This window comes from Polyodon spathula, chromosome 12 (genome assembly GCF_017654505.1).
Source record: "Polyodon spathula isolate WHYD16114869_AA chromosome 12, ASM1765450v1, whole genome shotgun sequence".
NCBI classification, from domain to species: domain Eukaryota; kingdom Metazoa; phylum Chordata; class Actinopteri; order Acipenseriformes; family Polyodontidae; genus Polyodon; species Polyodon spathula.
The window spans coordinates 1,888,168-1,905,393 of NC_054545.1; the positions used below are offsets into that span (position 1 = coordinate 1,888,168).

At 48.9% G+C, this 17,226-nt stretch overlaps 1 protein-coding gene across 1 annotated transcript in view; it reads left to right on the forward strand.

The window, feature by feature from the left end:
• Nucleotides 1–10,899, forward strand: part of LOC121324717 (armadillo-like helical domain-containing protein 4) — a 12,162-nt gene extending 1,263 nt beyond the window's left edge. Inside the window, exons 2-9 of the mRNA XM_041266851.1 lie at nt 322–1,852; nt 2,248–2,507; nt 3,132–3,750; nt 3,898–4,206; nt 4,604–4,819; nt 7,725–7,756; nt 8,710–8,844; nt 10,606–10,899. Coding sequence (XP_041122785.1) covers nt 394–1,852; nt 2,248–2,507; nt 3,132–3,750; nt 3,898–4,206; nt 4,604–4,819; nt 7,725–7,756; nt 8,710–8,844; nt 10,606–10,674 — 3,099 coding nt within the window. The 5' untranslated portion in view covers nt 322–393 and the 3' untranslated portion in view covers nt 10,675–10,899. The remainder of the gene's footprint in view (nt 1–321; nt 1,853–2,247; nt 2,508–3,131; nt 3,751–3,897; nt 4,207–4,603; nt 4,820–7,724; nt 7,757–8,709; nt 8,845–10,605) is intronic.
• Nucleotides 10,900–17,226: the final 6,327 nt, after the last annotated feature.

Genomic DNA, 17,226 nt, shown 5'->3' on the forward strand with positions numbered 1-17,226 from the left:
CTGTAGGTCTACCTGTACATCTGTCTGTCCTCTCCGCCCCTGACAGCTCTCCACTGCCAAAATCCATCAGCTACAACTGACTGGAGCTGCAGGGGCTTGTTTATTAACATTGGCCCATCTGTCTCTCTCTCTCTCTTTCTCTCTCTCTCAATCTCTGGCTTTCTCTTTTCTCTTCTCTCTCCCCTCTATCCTACAGTGCCTCTTTCCTTGTCTTTCATTCTCTTTTTCTCATGTCCCCTATGACCCTCAGACAGATCAACAAAATGCAGAAAGACTAATTCTTTATTTTTTATTTTTCTATTCTTTCATTCCTTTCCGCAGGCTCTTCCCGATTCCTGTCATGTCTGCTCGCTAGAACTCCCCGATCTCTATGGTGCCACCCCGCTCTGAGACATGGTCTCCCCTGCAGCTCTGTGTGTCTGCCTGCTTGCCTGGGGCCTGGGGTTGGGCTCTACCACTCCAGTTCCGGAGAGGGGAGCAGCTCCAGGTTTCCCCATGTCCTTCCAGAGAGAGATGAGCAGCCTAGGGACAGGACTTGAAGTGGCCTCTCCTGCAGACAGAGGGAACGAAACAGGAGAAAGGAGGGAGGAGAAAAAATGCCTCAGGAGCGCTGCCGCCTCGCCCCCTGCTCCCCTGCTGGGAACAGGATTTGGGGTTCTGTCATTGAACCCCCAGAAGCCAGCCCTTGTTGTCAGTGCCTCAGAGGAGTCTGAGCAGCCCGGGACAGTGCAGCTTTGCTCTGGGAACCCAAGCCTAAGTGCTGTAGAACTGACAGCGTTGCCTGGAGACATTGCTAGGCTACCATCTTCCCCTAGCCCCGTTGCCATGGGCACCACAAACGACACCCCATTGGTCAATCAGACTCCAGAAAGAGAGGGGGCGGCCCTGGAGCTCCTTACTGGAGGCAAAAATGCAAAGAGAAGGGCGGATGGAGAGAAGGCAGAGAGCGGAAAGGTGGATGGAGTCACAGAGAAGCTGCCAGCCTCAGGAAGGGGCACAGTAGTGGAGCCTACAAGAGGGAGAGACTGGAGGATGACTGAAAGCAGACTTTTGTCTCAGGGGCAGCGTCTCAATATAGGGGCTGGAGGGGCCCCTAGTGAGGCTGTTGGAGGCAACCAGGCTTGGGGGGTGAATCCTACAGGGTTAGGCACAACCTCGATACCTTCTAGTATCACCGAAGCAGCAACCACAGGAGCAGTGAAACCCAGTGTGGTGACTGCATCTCAGCACCCACCAATGAGAGGGCCAGTGGAGTCCAACTGGGGCACAGCAAGACAGGCTGGAGCAGTCCAGCAGGGGGCAGAGTCCACACAGCGAGGGGGTGAGATGGAAGATGGAATCCGAGCAAGTCCGGAACATCCCGGGAAGACAGAGGAGGAGGAGGAGGAGGAGGAGGAGGAGGGACCAGGAGATTGGGAATCGGACAGGGAATTGCTTCCGAAACCCAGGAAGACTGGGAAGAGTGAAAGGCTCAGGGGAGGAACAGCAGAACGGCAGAAGGAGAGAGCTGGGTCAGCAGATGAAGTCCCAGGTGCGAGAGATACCAAAACCGACGGTGTGCAGTGGGGCTGGAAATCAGAAGAGAGCGAGGCTGGACTGAGGAACTCGACGCTGCTGAAGATACAGCCTACACCAGACGAGACCAAGTCATCTCAGACAGGCAGCGCAGTGCGACCCCCGTACCGGGGCGTATCGGGTGTGAAGGACACCTTGGATTCTCAAGGGTTCCTCGGGGAGTCTGGGATCAGCCTGACACTCAGTCCCGAATGGGGGCTAATATCCAGCTCTGCTGCCTCCCCCAACCCCACCGTGTCACATCCCGGGACAGGGGGCCCCACACTGCAGGAGGCAGGTGAGCGTGGGGGGGCGGGCTATCAGCTGTTTAGTTTAGGGATCTGTTCTATGTGGTTGATGTGATACAGCAATCTGGAATGTCCTTGTGTCAGATAGCTTGTATCAGATGGAAATGACATCACAGTATTATCTATACTGTTTAATTATTCTTATTTAACATATTGTATAGGGTGGCGTGCAAGATATAAACAAATCTTCACCCACTGCCCTCCCATGGAGTGGATGCCAGCTTGTATCGTGCATCACTATATATTCTTTATATAGTAATTAAGTATATTATAACAGTTCAAACGTGTTACTTATAGAACATCCATAACTCCAGAACGCTCTCTCAGAATTCTAAACTAAACTCACTGAAAACGACAAAATAAACGTTTTTTGCTCCATCGCCAGATTCCTCTGCTCCGAACGGCGTGACAGAGGCTCACAAGATCACTGCAGCAGGACTCCTCTCCAGTTCCACACAGGCCCCCCTGACTACAGTGGAGACAGCCACCCACTTCTCAAGAGAACCGACTCTAGCAGAAAATCAGGGGACGGCTGTCTCACTACCCTTCGAAGGGGCCCCGCTGCCATCAGAACCCTTAGTCTCAGTACCCCGTGAAAGGACCCCACAAGTATCAGAGTCAACCATCACTGTACCCCCTGAAGAGATCTTATCACAGTCACCTGACTCTGTACCCCCTGAAGAGATCTTATCACAGTCACCTGACTCTGTACCCCCTGAAGAGATCTCATCACAGTCACCTGACTCTGTACCCCCTGAAGAGATCTTATCACCGTCACCTGACTCTGTACCCCCTGAAGAGATCTTATCACCGTCACCTGACTCTGTACCCCCTGAAGAGATCTCATCACAGTCACCTGACTCTGTACCCCCTGAAGAGATCTCATCACAGTCACCTGACTCTGTACCCCCTGAAGAGATCTCATCACAGTCAGCTGACTCTGTACCCCCTGAAGAGATCTCATCACTGTCACCTGACTCTGTACCCCCTGAAGAGATCTTATCACAGTCACCTGACTCTGTACCCCCTGAAGAGATCTTATCACAGTCACCTGACTCTGTACCCCCTGAAGAGATCTCATCACAGTCACCTGACTCTGTACCCCCTGAGGAGATCTTATCACAGTCAGCTGACTCTGTACCCCCTGAGGAGATCTTATCACCGTCACCTGACTCTGTACCCCCTGAAGAGATCTCATCACAGTCACCTGACTCTGTACCCCCTGAGGAGATCTTATCACCGTCACCTGACTCTGTACCCCCTGAGGAGATCTTATCACAGTCACCTGACTCTGTACCCCCTGAAGAGATCTTATCACAGTCACCTGACTCTGTACCCCCTGAGGAGATCTTATCACAGTCACCTGACTCTGTACCCCCTGAAGAGATCTCATCACAGTCACCTGACTCTGTACCCCCTGAGGAGATCTTATCACAGTCAGCTGACTCTGTACCCCCTGAGGAGATCTTATCACCGTCACCTGACTCTGTACCCCCTGAAGAGATCTTATCACAGTCACCTGACTCTGTACCCCCTGAGGAGATCTTATCACCGTCACCTGACTCTGTACCCCCTGAAGAGATCTTATCACAGTCAGCTGACTCTGTACCCCCTGAGGAGATCTTATCACCGTCACCTGACTCTGTACCCCCTGAGGAGATCTTATCACCGTCACCTGACTCTGTACCCCCTGAAGAGATCTCATCACAGTCAGCTGACTCTGTACCCCCTGAGGAGATCTCATCACAGTCACCTGACTCTGTACCCCCTGAAGAGATCTTATCACAGTCAGCTGACTCTGTACCCCCTGAGGAGATCTCATCACAGTCAGCTGCCTCTGTACCCCCTGAGGGAGCTCCACTGGGTCCAGGCTGGCCAGACTCTGCAGGTAACTTTTACTCTTCAGGCAGCATGCCAGTAAAATGATTCAACAAGGCATACATGAAAATATATTCTAGATAATTAAAATATCGTTCAATTCAAAGTGATCCTTTTCAAATAAACACATTTTTTTTATTGTCTTACAACTCTGCAGACGATCTAGACGAAGTCCCTCCCCTTCTCTCCGAAACCCCGCCTCCCGGAATCTTTAACATTTCAGAAACCCCGCCCCCCGGAACCTTTAAAAGTTCAGAAAAGCTGCCTCATGGAATGTTCAGAAATCCCAAAACAGAAGAATCTGGAACATTTGGAAATCCCCAAACCCCACCCTCCAGAATCTTCACATCAGAAACCCCGCCCCTGACAACCTTCCTGCCCCCAACGTCTGTCACCATGGCAACTAGCCTGATGTGGCCGCCCGCCGAGGCTGGGCTGGATGATCTGGAGAAACTGGAGTCTGAAGGTAAGGCGGGGCAGTGGAGAGCCCCATGGGGATAGTTACCCTTTATACCCACACAGATTGATAAACCCGGTCCTGCGAGTCACACCTCTCTGCTGATGTTTAGACTGGCTTCAGGAGCTCATGCAAATGGAGGGAGATTTTCAAAGTAGACAGAAGTGAAGGGTGCAGTGCACCTGTGGAGAGCTCCTTGGGTAATACCTTACCCAGTAAGAGATACAGTGAATCCTGGGTTTGGACACAGTGGAGGTCATCGCATGTACATCGTTATATATGTCTAGAGAAACTCCCATACAATTGGAATGGGCATCACTTAGGGGGTCAAACCATGACCTAGCTTATGATTCATAGAGTTATCAAGGCTTTCTCCCTCCCCTCTCTCTCTGCCTGTCTCTCTCAGAGGAGCATGAAGATAATATCGATGAGGATGAAGACGAGGAGGAGGAGGAGGAGGAGGAAGAGGAGGAGGAGGAGGAGGAGTCCCCCGACTCTGATGAAGCTGAGAGCGTGGAGGAGAGCGAGCCCCCGGGGGTCTCCACGGCCACCCCCTCGCACAGTCACACCCCCTTCCATCTGCCAGCAGGGTCAGAGTGGGCACAACGAAACCAGGGGCTGGGTGAGCGAGAGGGGAGAGGGGAGAGGGGAGAGGGGAGAGGGGAGAGGGGAGAGGGAGTGAGTGTGGAGAGGGGAGAATGAGTGTGGAGAGGGGCTGGGTGAGAGTGAGGAGAGGGACTGGGTGAGAGAGAGTGGAGGGGAGAGGGGCTGAGTGAGAGGAGAGGAGCTGGGTGAGAGAGGCAAGGGGCTGGGGATTGTGGAGGTGCTGGGTGAGAGAGGTGAGAGAGGCTGGGAGGGGAGAGGGGTGGGTCAATGAAAGGGAGATAAATAAATACACAAAGAAAAGCAAAAACTGTTAGTTCTTTTTAACTATAAATCAGTGTTGTGCTCACAGCTCGCCACCAGGTGGGGTCAAAGATAATAAGATTAGAATAATCCAGTGTTCTGCAGTACCTTCTCTATAGCCTAGAGGGCACCAGTCCTCCATGATAAAATGCCAGTGGAAACAACAACTGAAAGCATAGAAGTCTGAGACTGGCCTGATTCACGAAGTGTAAACTTACTGCAGCACATAAAGCTTTGCCTGCGTGAACATTTTCAAGAGCGCTCTTAAAGGAGCTGGCAACAGTTTCGAAGTGTTTCGTGAATAACAAACTTGAATGACGTTTCTGTTTTCAAAGCTGCAAATCAATACAATGCTTACATTTTTAATTGAACCGGATCACACAGTGGAATCTATCTTGCATTCATTCAAAACCAAAGACAGAATGGCAGGAGCGAATCCCAGTGCTCTGAATCACGCAGGCTTGTGAAGCATGTGCAGAGCTTGATCTAAGCAAAGCAAATTCCCCAAAGTCAGCTGCTTACTTTCTTTCTTTCTGGCCCATAGCGGTTGCCCTACAAACAGCACGGTGCTTGAGCGCTGGTGGAGTGCTGTGTTTATTGCACCCAATGGGACGCAGGCAATTGGTTTCGCTGCATCAGCTTTTGGGAAAGCTGCCTGAAAGATTAATCAGTAATGAATAAAGTAACACAGAAGGTGATTTCTAATTGAATGAAACACGGACAGGAGTCTCTCTGGAATTGACTCTCTGAGAGACGGCTGCTGCTGTGGCCCATCAGGTCAAGTGTAGGGAGATTGTTATTGACAGCTCGTGGATGTTCAGGGACTGTGGCAGTGCAGCCCAGCCACTCCCAGGCTCTGCAGTCAGCACAGCTCAGGGACCGCCCGTCTCTAAACATAGCAGATGTGCTGCACTGCCCTGCTCCACGTTAAAGGAGCAATCTCTGCCTCTTTCATTGGAATTCCAGAGCCTGCTATCCTGCCATTATAACAGGTACAGCTTTGGATAAGCGAACATCACAGCAGACCCCACTAGCAACACGGCACACCCTGTCTCTGAATGACTGATTCATATAACTTGGAACTAATGTACAGGACACTGTAAAAATGGCATCCCTCGTTCATATCTGGTGAAGGACATTTGTCAATGAATTTATGACGTTTCTTTGAATTTTTCTAAATGTGGCTCTGTTCAGTGATTAATAGTTATAGATGACAGAGACAGAATCCTGGTTATTTCCAGAATATTCCTGAGCCCCATGAAGCTGGGATCTGCGCAGAGCAGGTTTCTGATTGCTCTTCCGAGAGTATTTCCAAAGTCTCTGCAAGGAATTTATCTGTCAGCAACAGATACTCAAAGATACTGTGTGCTCTGACACTGTGTGCTCTGACACTGTGTGCTCTGACACTGTGTGCTCTGATACTGTGTGCTCTGATACTGTGTGCATTGATACTGTGTGCTCTGATACTGTGTGCTCTGATACTGTGTGCTCTGAGATACTGTGAGCTCTGCAATCTCTCATCACAGAGCTCCCTGCTGCAATCTCTCATCACAGCGCTCCCTGCTGCAATCTCTCATCACAGCGCTCCCTGCTGCAGTCTCATCACAGCGCTCCCTGCTGCAATCTCTCATCACGGAGCTCCCTGCTGCAATCTCTCATCACGGAGCTCCCTGCTGCAATCTCTCATCACGGAGCTCCCTGCTGCAATCTCTCATGCTGCAATCTCTCATCACGGAGCTCCCTGCTGCAATCTCTCATCACGGAGCTCCCTGCTGCAATCTCTCATCACAGCGCTCCCTGCTGCAATCTCTCATCACAGCGCTCCCTGATGCAATCTCTCATCACAGCGCTTCCTGATGCAATCTCTCATCACAGCGCTTCCTGATGCAATCTCTCATCACAGAGCTCCCTGCTGCAATCTCTCATCACAGCGCTCCCTGCTGCAATCTCTCATCACAGCGCTCCCTGGTTGCTGCAAGCTGGGCTCTGTGCCGGGGAGGTGCTTTAGGGGAGGCTGATGGACGACCGCGCTGTTTCTAAAAAACTGCAGAAGTGCAGAAATCAGCATAGATATTTTTTTATTATTATTATGTGTAACGTAATTTTTAAAGGGGGAAGCTCGTCTCTGGCTGTGGGCCCGGTGCTTCTGCGGGATGTTTCCCTTTTAAGTGTGGAAGTGCTTGGTCATCAGCTGCTGAATTGAAGGCCCATCCATTGCCGAGTGGCAGAGGGGACACTGCTCGGCCGGCTGGACGATGAGGCTCATTAGCACTGAGAGTGGTGGGGGGAGGAGGGGGGGGCGATACTAACTGTTTTGTAACTCTGATGAATATTTAAAACTACGTGGATTTTTAAAAAACTATTTATTAATGTTCTAAAATGTCATATTTATGTTAGTGCAATCGCACCTGCACTTCTGCCCCGCAGAACCCACACGCGTCACAATCACGTCACAGTCATGTGTCATGTGGAGTCGCTATTTGGTGCCACCTCCCCTATAGACAACTAGTGTAGATTTTCTTTCTATTTCGATTGCTAGCCCAGCTCATCCCAGCTCTGCTCCGCTCTCCCAAGTTCTCTAATTCTTTCGTGTTTTGAAATCTGTCCTTTTTGTCTTTCAGTGCGAAGCTGGGTGGAGACAGTTCGAGATACGGTAGCATCATTTTTATTATTAATCTAAATACTTGTTTTTAAACAAGAAAGAATGACTGGGGTACTGGGAAACTACCCCCTCACCTCTCTCTCCATTCCCTGCTCTCTCCCTCTGAAACTACCCCCTCACCTCTCTCTCCATTCCCCGCTCTCTCCCTCTGAAACTACCCCCTCACCTCTCTCTCCATTCCCCGCTCTCTCCCTCTGAAACTACCCCCTCACCTCTCTCTCCATTCCCCGCTCTCTCCCTCTGAAACTACCCCCTCACCTCTCTCTCCATTCCCCGCTCTCTCCCTCTGAAACTACCCCCTCACCTCTCTCTCCATTCCCAGCTCTCTCCCTCTGAAACTACCCCCTCACCTCTCTCTCCATTCCCAGCTCTCTCCCTCTGAAACTACCCCCTCGCCTCTCTCTCCATTCCCAGCTCTCTCCCTCTGAAACTACCCCCTCACCTCTCTCTCCATTCCCAGCTCTCTCCCTCTGACACTACCCCTCACCTCTCTCTCCAGTCCCCGTGAAGGCTATGACTGGGGTACTACCTCCATTCCCAGCTCTTCCCCCTCTCCCCCCCCCTCTCCAGGCTGGCTCCAGTCCCAGCTCTTCCCCTCTCTCCAGGCTGGCTCCAGTCCTAGCTCTCGCATCCCTCTCCCCTCCTCTCCAGGCTGGCTCCAGTCCCAGCTCTTCCCCTTTCTCCAGGCTGGCTCCAGTCCTAGCTCTCGAATCCCTCTCCCCCCCTCTTCAGGCTGGCTCCAGTCCCAGCTCTTCCCCTCTCTCCAGGCTGGCTCCAGTCCTAGTTCTCGCATCCCTCTCCCCCCCACTCCAGGCTGGCTCCAGTCCTAGCTCTCGTTTCCCTCTCCCCCCCTCTCCAGGCTGGCTCCAGTCCCAGCTCTCCCCCGCCCCCTCTCCAGGCTGGCTCCAGTCTCAGCTGTCTCACCCCTCTCCCCCTCTCCCCAGGCTGGCTATGTCTCAGGGATGCTGGCTCCAGTGGGGATTGGTATCGTGGGAGCTCTGTTCATCCTCGGAGCGCTCTACAGCATCAAGGTGATGCACCGCAAGAGGAGGAGCGTCTTCAAGAGGCAGCGACGGAAGGTGAGCGGGGTGGATAGGAGTCAGTAGGAGAGGCAGTGCAGGAGCCTCAGCTCTGTGTATATTGAGTGGAAGGTGAGCGGGGTGGATAGGAGTCTCTGTGTATATTGAGTGGAGGGTGAGGGGGTGGATAGGAGTCTCTGTGTATATTGAGTGGAAGGTGAGGGGGTGGATAGGAGTCTCTGTGTATACTGAGTTGAAGGTGAGCAGGGTGGATAGGAGTCTCTGTGTATATTGAGTGGAAGGTGAGCGGGGTGGATAGGAGTCTCTGTGTATATTGAGTGGAAGGTGAGGGGGTGGATAGGAGTCTCTGTGTATATTGAGTGGAAGGTGAGGGGGTGGATAGGAGTCTCTGTGTATATTGAGTGGAAGGTGAGCAGGGTGGATAGGGGTCTGTGTATATTGAGTGGAAGGTGAGGGGGTGGATAGGGGTCTGTGTATATTGAGTGGAAGGTGAGCGGGGTGGATAGGGGTCTGTGTATATTGAGTGGAAGGTGAGCAGGGTGGATAGGGGTCTGTGTATATTGAGTGGAAGGTGAGGGGGTGGATAGGGGTCTGTGTATATTGAGTGGAAGGTGAGCAGGGTGGATAGGGGTCTGTGTATATTGAGTGGAAGGTGAGGGGGTGGATAGGGGTCTGTGTATATTGAGTGGAAGGTGAGCAGGGTGGATAGGGGTCTGTGTATATGGAGTGGAAGGTGAGCAGGGTGGATAGGGGTCTGTGTATATTGAGTGGAAGGTGAGGGGGTGGATAGGAGTCTCTGTGTATATTGAGTGGAAGGTGAGCAGGGTGGATAGGGGTCTGTGTATATTGAGTGGAAGGTGAGGGGGTGGATAGGAGTCTCTGTGTATATTGAGTGGAAGGTGAGCAGGGTGGATAGGGGTCTGTGTATATTGAGTGGAAGGTGAGGGGGTGGATAGGAGTCTCTGTGTATATTGAGTGGAAGGTGAGCAGGGTGGATAGGGGTCTGTGTATATTGAGTGGAAGGTGAGCAGGGTGGATAAGGGTCTGTGTATATTGAGTGGAAGGTGAGCAGGGTGGATAAGGGTCTGTGTATATTGAGTGGAAGGTGAGCAGGGTGGATAGGGGTCTGTGTATATTGAGTGGAAGGTGAGCAGGGTGGATAGGGGTCTGTGTATATTGAGTGGAAGGTGAGGGGGTGGATAGGAGTCTCTGTGTATATTGAGTGGAAGGTGAGCAGGGTGGATAGGAGTCTCTGTGTATATTGAGTGGAAGGTGAGCAGGGTGGATAGGAGTCTCTGTGTATATTGAGTGGAAGGTGAGCAGGGTGGATAGGAGTCTCTGTGTATATTGAGTTAATAGAGTGAACAAACGCTCGCCCTTGACACACAAAATTAAAATCTAAATATAGTGTTCCAAAAAATGACAATACTGATGTCAGATGTTCTCATTACTAGCTGTGTCTCAGATTCAGTAGAGGGAATTAATAATGTTTCTTATTATTATATACTGTATTGAGTGGAAGGTATATATATATAGATATATATATATATATATATATATATATATATATATATATATATATATATATATTTATTATATATATATATAATATTATAGATATAATATATTATATATCCAGAGATATATTGTATCACAATTTAGGCTTTTACAAAGATGTGGATTATGTTCCTTGCCTGCCTGTGTATTGATTCATGTTGAGTTCTGATCTAATGATTTGAATCCAGTTCAATATCGTTAATTTCTAACAGCGTAACTCCTTCTTGTCATTTGTGTCATCAGCACGGGGAGATGAGCAACAGGCAGGACCGAGTGATGCTATTGGCCGACAGCTCAGAGGACGAGTTCTAATCCCTCCCACAACCCCGCCCCCCTCCAGTCCCATGTCTTGTCAGTGCCCCGCCCCTTGGAGGCAGCTCTCATCTTCATGACATCATTGAGAGAGCGCTGTGTTCATCTTCACAAGATACTGCAATCCCTCCTTCCTCTCAAACTGGGGACAGAGAGAGAGAGGAGGGAGAAAAAGAGAGGAGTGAGACTGAACTAGGGATGAGAGGTGGGAGTGAGACAGAGAATGAGGGGGTAGAGAGGGAGAGAATGAAAGAAGGTAGAGAGGGGAAAGGAGAGGAGAGAACAGGATAGGATAGGTGAGAAGAGGTGAAGAGGAGAGGAGAGGAGAGGGAGAAAAAGGATAGAATAAAGGACAGAAGGACAAAAGTAAAATAAAGGAGAAAGCATTTGAAAGGGGTGAGAGAGGGGGAAGAGGGTGGTATACATTTTCACGGTAGAAGTGGGAGGGGTGATAGAGAGAGGGGGAGGAGAGAAAGATGAGAGGTGAGAGAGGAAGAGTGAGGAGAGGGTGAGCTGGAGAAGGAGCAATGGAAAGAGGGAGGGACAGGGGAGGAGAAGATTTGAAGACAGATAGTTTCCACCTGTAGATAGCAGATAGAGGGAAGGGTTCCTACTTAGAAAGATGGATGAGTATTTTACCAGCCATGGCACACGAACACACAGCCACGGGCCCCATTGCTCCTACATTCAAGCTGTATCACTGGGGAACAGATACGCTGAGGCACCATGGCAAAGGAGGGTGTGCGTTTGAACTGTTACGCAATTGTAAACAGATCAGCCAATCACATGAAAGCATCGCCTGCTGCAATTGAATTGATGATAATTGTAAGTATTACTATTGCTGGTAGTATTAGAGGGTCACGTCCTAGCAGGCAGAGCTCTTCAGCCTGGTAAGAGTGTCTGCCAAGTCTTGTGCACCAAACATGTAAATAGAATTCAGAGTATCCGATTCTTACCCATAATGTAGACAAATGACAACGGGAATGGAGACAGGCAGTTTGGAGTTGGAAAGCAAGTGAGAGATCTGGGCTGTGCAAGCTGCTGACAACAGCCTTCGAAACAGACCACGAGGCAAGCCGCTGGAGACGGAAGAGAATAGCCAGCAAATCCAGTGCCATGCCTTTGTTTGGGCTGTTTACTGTTTAGTGAAGCTGCTGACTCTGATGTCTTGAAAAGGTGTGTCAGGGGCTGGCTCTTACTGTTCTAGGAGTTCTGTCTGTCTGTCTCACAAAGAAGCCCCCCCACGCCTGCCTGTACTGTAGAGAGACGCATCACCGCATATCGTGTTGTATATGCCTCTGATATCATTTGAAATGTACAGCAGGAACGGAAGGAAAGGAAAGCACTTTGTAAACTAGTCCCATTCCTCCTCTGCTTAGTTATTATGACTGTTGTTCTGTTCTTCTTCTTCTTATTGCTGTGACTCTTGCTATCATTGTGACTGAGCTGCTCGTCTGATTCGTTGTGTTTAAGGTGACCTTGCAAAGGCAGTCCCGTTTTTTCAACGATGCCGTCTTCCCTTTGCTCTCTCAGAGCAGATCCAGGTTTGGTCGGGTCTCTTTTTAATCATAAAAACACAGATGGTACTGCTGAACTGCTGTTAAACACGTAGATGTCTTTAGCATTGTGATCTGTGCATGGGAGGATATCGATACACTGGATGTACATGCCAAGGTCCTGTCTGCTCTGTTACTGCACCTATTCAAACAGATGCAATTAGCCCATATTACATTTATTTTACTTTTCCTTAAATAAATGATGACATGTGGAATCCAGCAGTGTGACTCGTTCTTCATAATCAAGGTACAGACCGTCAGGACAGATCTCAGTCTCTGAGGATGTGCAATGACAGAGCAGTCCGGCCCGCCACGCCACTGCAACTGCAATTCAACGCCATGAGGCTGCCATTGCTGCACTGTCACAGGCATGATGCCTTCTATAAATAACCCTGGCATGACAGCTCTTTAATGACTGTGAGAGTAATAGAGCAGAGCGAGGCTTCACTGCGAGCCTGAGGGGGACAGGCTGAGGAGAGAGGGGGTGAGGAAAAACAAGGAGCTAGACAAAAGAGAAGGGGAGGGGGTAGGAGGAGAGGGGGAATAGAGAGGGGGAGGAGGAATAGAGAGGTAGGGGGAATAGAGGGAGAGGGGGAATAGAGGGAGGAGGGGAAGAGAGGAGGAGGGGGAATAGAGGGAGAGGGGGATAGAGGGAGGAAGGGGGATAGAGAGGGAGAGGGGGAATAGCAATCTCTACACAGTACATTGCAGCCTGGGGGAGATAACAACAATCTCTATACAGTATACAGCAATCTCTACACAGTATACAGCAATCTCTACACAGTATACAGCAATCTCTACAGAGTATACAGCAATCTCTATACAGTATACAGCAATCTCTACACAGTATATTGCAGCCTGGGGGGGGGGGGGGGGGGGGGGGGGGGGGTAGCAGCAATCTCTATACAGTATATTGCAGCCAGAAGCTACATTAGATATGCAGAGTAGACACTTCAATACATCTGCTCTCTCCTTATTGATATTCATGTTATGTCTGCCGCTGCACTAACTTTCAACAGAGAGAGAGAGAGAGAGAGAGAGAGAGAGAGAGAGAGAAGTATAGGAGAGGGAGAAAGCGAGAGGGAGAGACATTAATGAAGACTACTAGATAAATTAAACCATTTAACATATATCCATAAATCCAGCTTTGCTAATGGACACATTTATATCCAACCAATCTAATTAAGACACAATGTTTCAAAGCCTGTGCTCGTATCTCCAGGAGCCCTAGCTTCCCATCATTAACAACAGAGACAATTCAGCTGGGTGCCTGTAACTTAATGACTGTGACATCATTATGTGCTGGTAATGACAGCGCTGCAGAGCTGAGAGTGCAGTGTGTACACTAGTGCTCATTATTATTAATGTGCTGGTAATGACAGCGCTGCAGAGCTGAGAGTGCAGTGTGTACACTAGTGCTCATTATTATTAATGTGCTGGTAATGACAGCGCTGCAGAGCTGAGAGTGCAGTGTGTACACTAGTGCTCATTATTATTAATGTGCTGGTAATGACAGCGCTGCAGAGCTGAGAGTGCAGTGTGTACACTAGTGCTCATTATTATTAATGTGCTGGTAATGACAGCGCTGCAGAGCTGAGAGTGCAGTGTGTACACTAGTGCTCATTATTATTAATGTGCTGGTAATGACAGCGCTGCAGAGCTGAGAGTGCAGTGTGTACACTAGTGCTCATTATTATTAATGTGCTGGTAATGACAGCGCTGCAGAGCTGAGAGTGCAGTGTGTACACTAGTGCTCATTATTATTAATGTGCTGGTAATGACAGCGCTGCAGAGCTGAGAGTGCAGTGTGTACACTAGTGCTCATTATTATTAATGTGCTGGTAATGACAGCGCTGCAGAGCTGAGAGTGCAGTGTGTACACTAGTGCTCATTATTATTAATGTGCTGGTAATGACAGCGCTGCAGAGCTGAGAGTGCAGTGTGTACACTAGTGCTCATTATTATTAATGTGCTGGTAATGACAGCGCTGCAGAGCTGAGAGTGCAGTGTGTACACTAGTGCTCATTATTATTAATGTGCTGGTAATGACAGCGCTGCAGAGCTGAGAGTGCAGTGTGTACACTAGTGCTCATTATTATTAATGTGCTGGTAATGACAGCGCTGCAGAGCTGAGAGTGCAGTGTGTACACTAGTGCTCATTATTATTAATGTGCTGGTAATGACAGCGCTGCAGAGCTGAGAGTGCAGTGTGTACACTAGTGCTCATTATTATTAATGTGCTGGTAATGACAGCGCTGCAGAGCTGAGAGTGCAGTGTGGACACTAGTGCTCATTATTATTAATGTGCTGGTAATGACAGCGCTGCAGAGCTGAGAGTGCAGTGTGGTACACTAGTGCTCATTATTATTAATGTGCTGGTAATGACAGCGCTGCAGAGCTGAGAGTGCAGTGTGGACACTAGTGCTCATTATTATTAATGTGCTGGTAATGACAGCGCTGCAGAGCTGAGAGTGCAGTGTGTACACTAGTGCTCATTATTATTAATGTGCTGGTAATGACAGCGCTGCAGAGCTGAGAGTGCAGTGTGTACACTAGTGCTCATTATTATTAATGTGCTGGTAATGACAGCGCTGCAGAGCTGAGAGTGCAGTGTGTACACTAGTGCTCATTATTATTAATGTGCTGGTAATGACAGCGCTGCAGAGCTGAGAGTGCAGTGTGTACACTAGTGCTCATTATTATTAATGTGCTGGTAATGACAGCGCTGCAGAGCTGAGAGTGCAGTGTGTACACTAGTGCTCATTATTATTAATGTGCTGGTAATGACAGCGCTGCAGAGCTGAGAGTGCAGTGTGTACACTAGTGCTCATTATTATTAATGTGCTGGTAATGACAGCGCTGCAGAGCTGAGAGTGCAGTGTGTACACTAGTGCTCATTATTATTAATGTGCTGGTAATGACAGCGCTGCAGAGCTGAGAGTGCAGTGTGTACACTAGTGCTCATTATTATTAATGTGCTGGTAATGACAGCGCTGCAGAGCTGAGAGTGCAGTGTGTACACTAGTGCTCATTATTATTAATGTGCTGGTAATGACAGCGCTGCAGAGCTGAGAGTGCAGTGTGGACACTAGTGCTCATTATTATTAATGTGCTGGTAATGACAGCGCTGCAGAGCTGAGAGTGCAGTGTGTACACTAGTGCTCATTATTATTAATGTGCTGGTAATGACAGCGCTGCAGAGCTGAGAGTGCAGTGTGTACACTAGTGCTCATTATTATTAATGTGCTGGTAATGACAGCGCTGCAGAGCTGAGAGTGCAGTGTGTACACTAGTGCTCATTATTATTAATGTGCTGGTAATGACAGCGCTGCAGAGCTGAGAGTGCAGTGTGTACACTAGTGCTCATTATTATTAATGTGCTGGTAATGACAGCGCTGCAGAGCTGAGAGTGCAGTGTGTACACTAGTGCTCATTATTATTAATGTGCTGGTAATGACAGCGCTGCAGAGCTGAGAGTGCAGTGTGTACACTAGTGCTCATTATTATTAATGTGCTGGTAATGACAGCGCTGCAGAGCTGAGAGTGCAGTGTGTACACTAGTGCTCATTATTATTAATGTGCTGGTAATGACAGCGCTGCAGAGCTGAGAGTGCAGTGTGTACACTAGTGCTCATTATTATTAATGTGCTGGTAATGACAGCGCTGCAGAGCTGAGAGTGCAGTGTGTACACTAGTGCTCATTATTATTAATGTGCTGGTAATGACAGCGCTGCAGAGCTGAGTGCAGTGTGTACACTAGTGCTCATTATTATTAATGTGCTGGTAATGACAGCGCTGCAGAGCTGAGAGTGCAGTGTGTACACTAGTGCTCATTATTATTAATGTGCTGGTAATGACAGCGCTGCAGAGCTGAGAGTGCAGTGTGTACACTAGTGCTCATTATTATTAATGTGCTGGTAATGACAGCGCTGCAGAGCTGAGAGTGCAGTGTGGACACTAGTGCTCATTATTATTAATGTGCTGGTAATGACAGCGCTGCAGAGCTGAGAGTGCAGTGTGTACACTAGTGCTCATTATTATTAATGTGCTGGTAATGACAGCGCTGCAGAGCTGAGAGTGCAGTGTGTACACTAGTGCTCATTATTATTAATGTGCTGGTAATGACAGCGCTGCAGAGCTGAGAGTGCAGTGTGTACACTAGTGCTCATTATTATTAATGTGCTGGTAATGACAGCGCTGCAGAGCTGAGAGTGCAGTGTGTACACTAGTGCTCATTATTATTAATGTGCTGGTAATGACAGCGCTGCAGAGCTGAGAGTGCAGTGTGTACACTAGTGCTCATTATTATTAATGTGCTGGTAATGACAGCGCTGCAGAGCTGAGAGTGCAGTGTGGACACTAGTGCTCATTATTATTAATGTGCTGGTAATGACAGCGCTGCAGAGCTGAGAGTGCAGTGTGTACACTAGTGCTCATTATTATTAATGTGCTGGTAATGACAGCGCTGCAGAGCTGAGAGTGCAGTGTGTACACTAGTGCTCATTATTATTAATGTGCTGGTAATGACAGCGCTGCAGAGCTGAGAGTGCAGTGTGTACACTAGTGCTCATTATTATTAATGTGCTGGTAATGACAGCGCTGCAGAGCTGAGAGTGCAGTGTGTACACTAGTGCTCATTATTATTAATGTGCTGGTAATGACAGCGCTGCAGAGCTGAGAGTGCAGTGTGTACACTAGTGCTCATTATTATTAATGTGCTGGTAATGACAGCGCTGCAGAGCTGAGAGTGCAGTGTGTACACTAGTGCTCATTATTATTAATGTGCTGGTAATGACAGCGCTGCAGAGCTGAGAGTGCAGTGTGTACACTAGTGCTCATTATTATTAATGTGCTGGTAATGACAGCGCTGCAGAGCTGAGAGTGCAGTGTGTACACTAGTGCTCATTATTATTAAGGTTCAGGGCAAATCTTAGGGTTAATAATTTTTCCAATCTGTTGCTTTATTTCTTATCTCACAGTATATCTGGAGAGACTA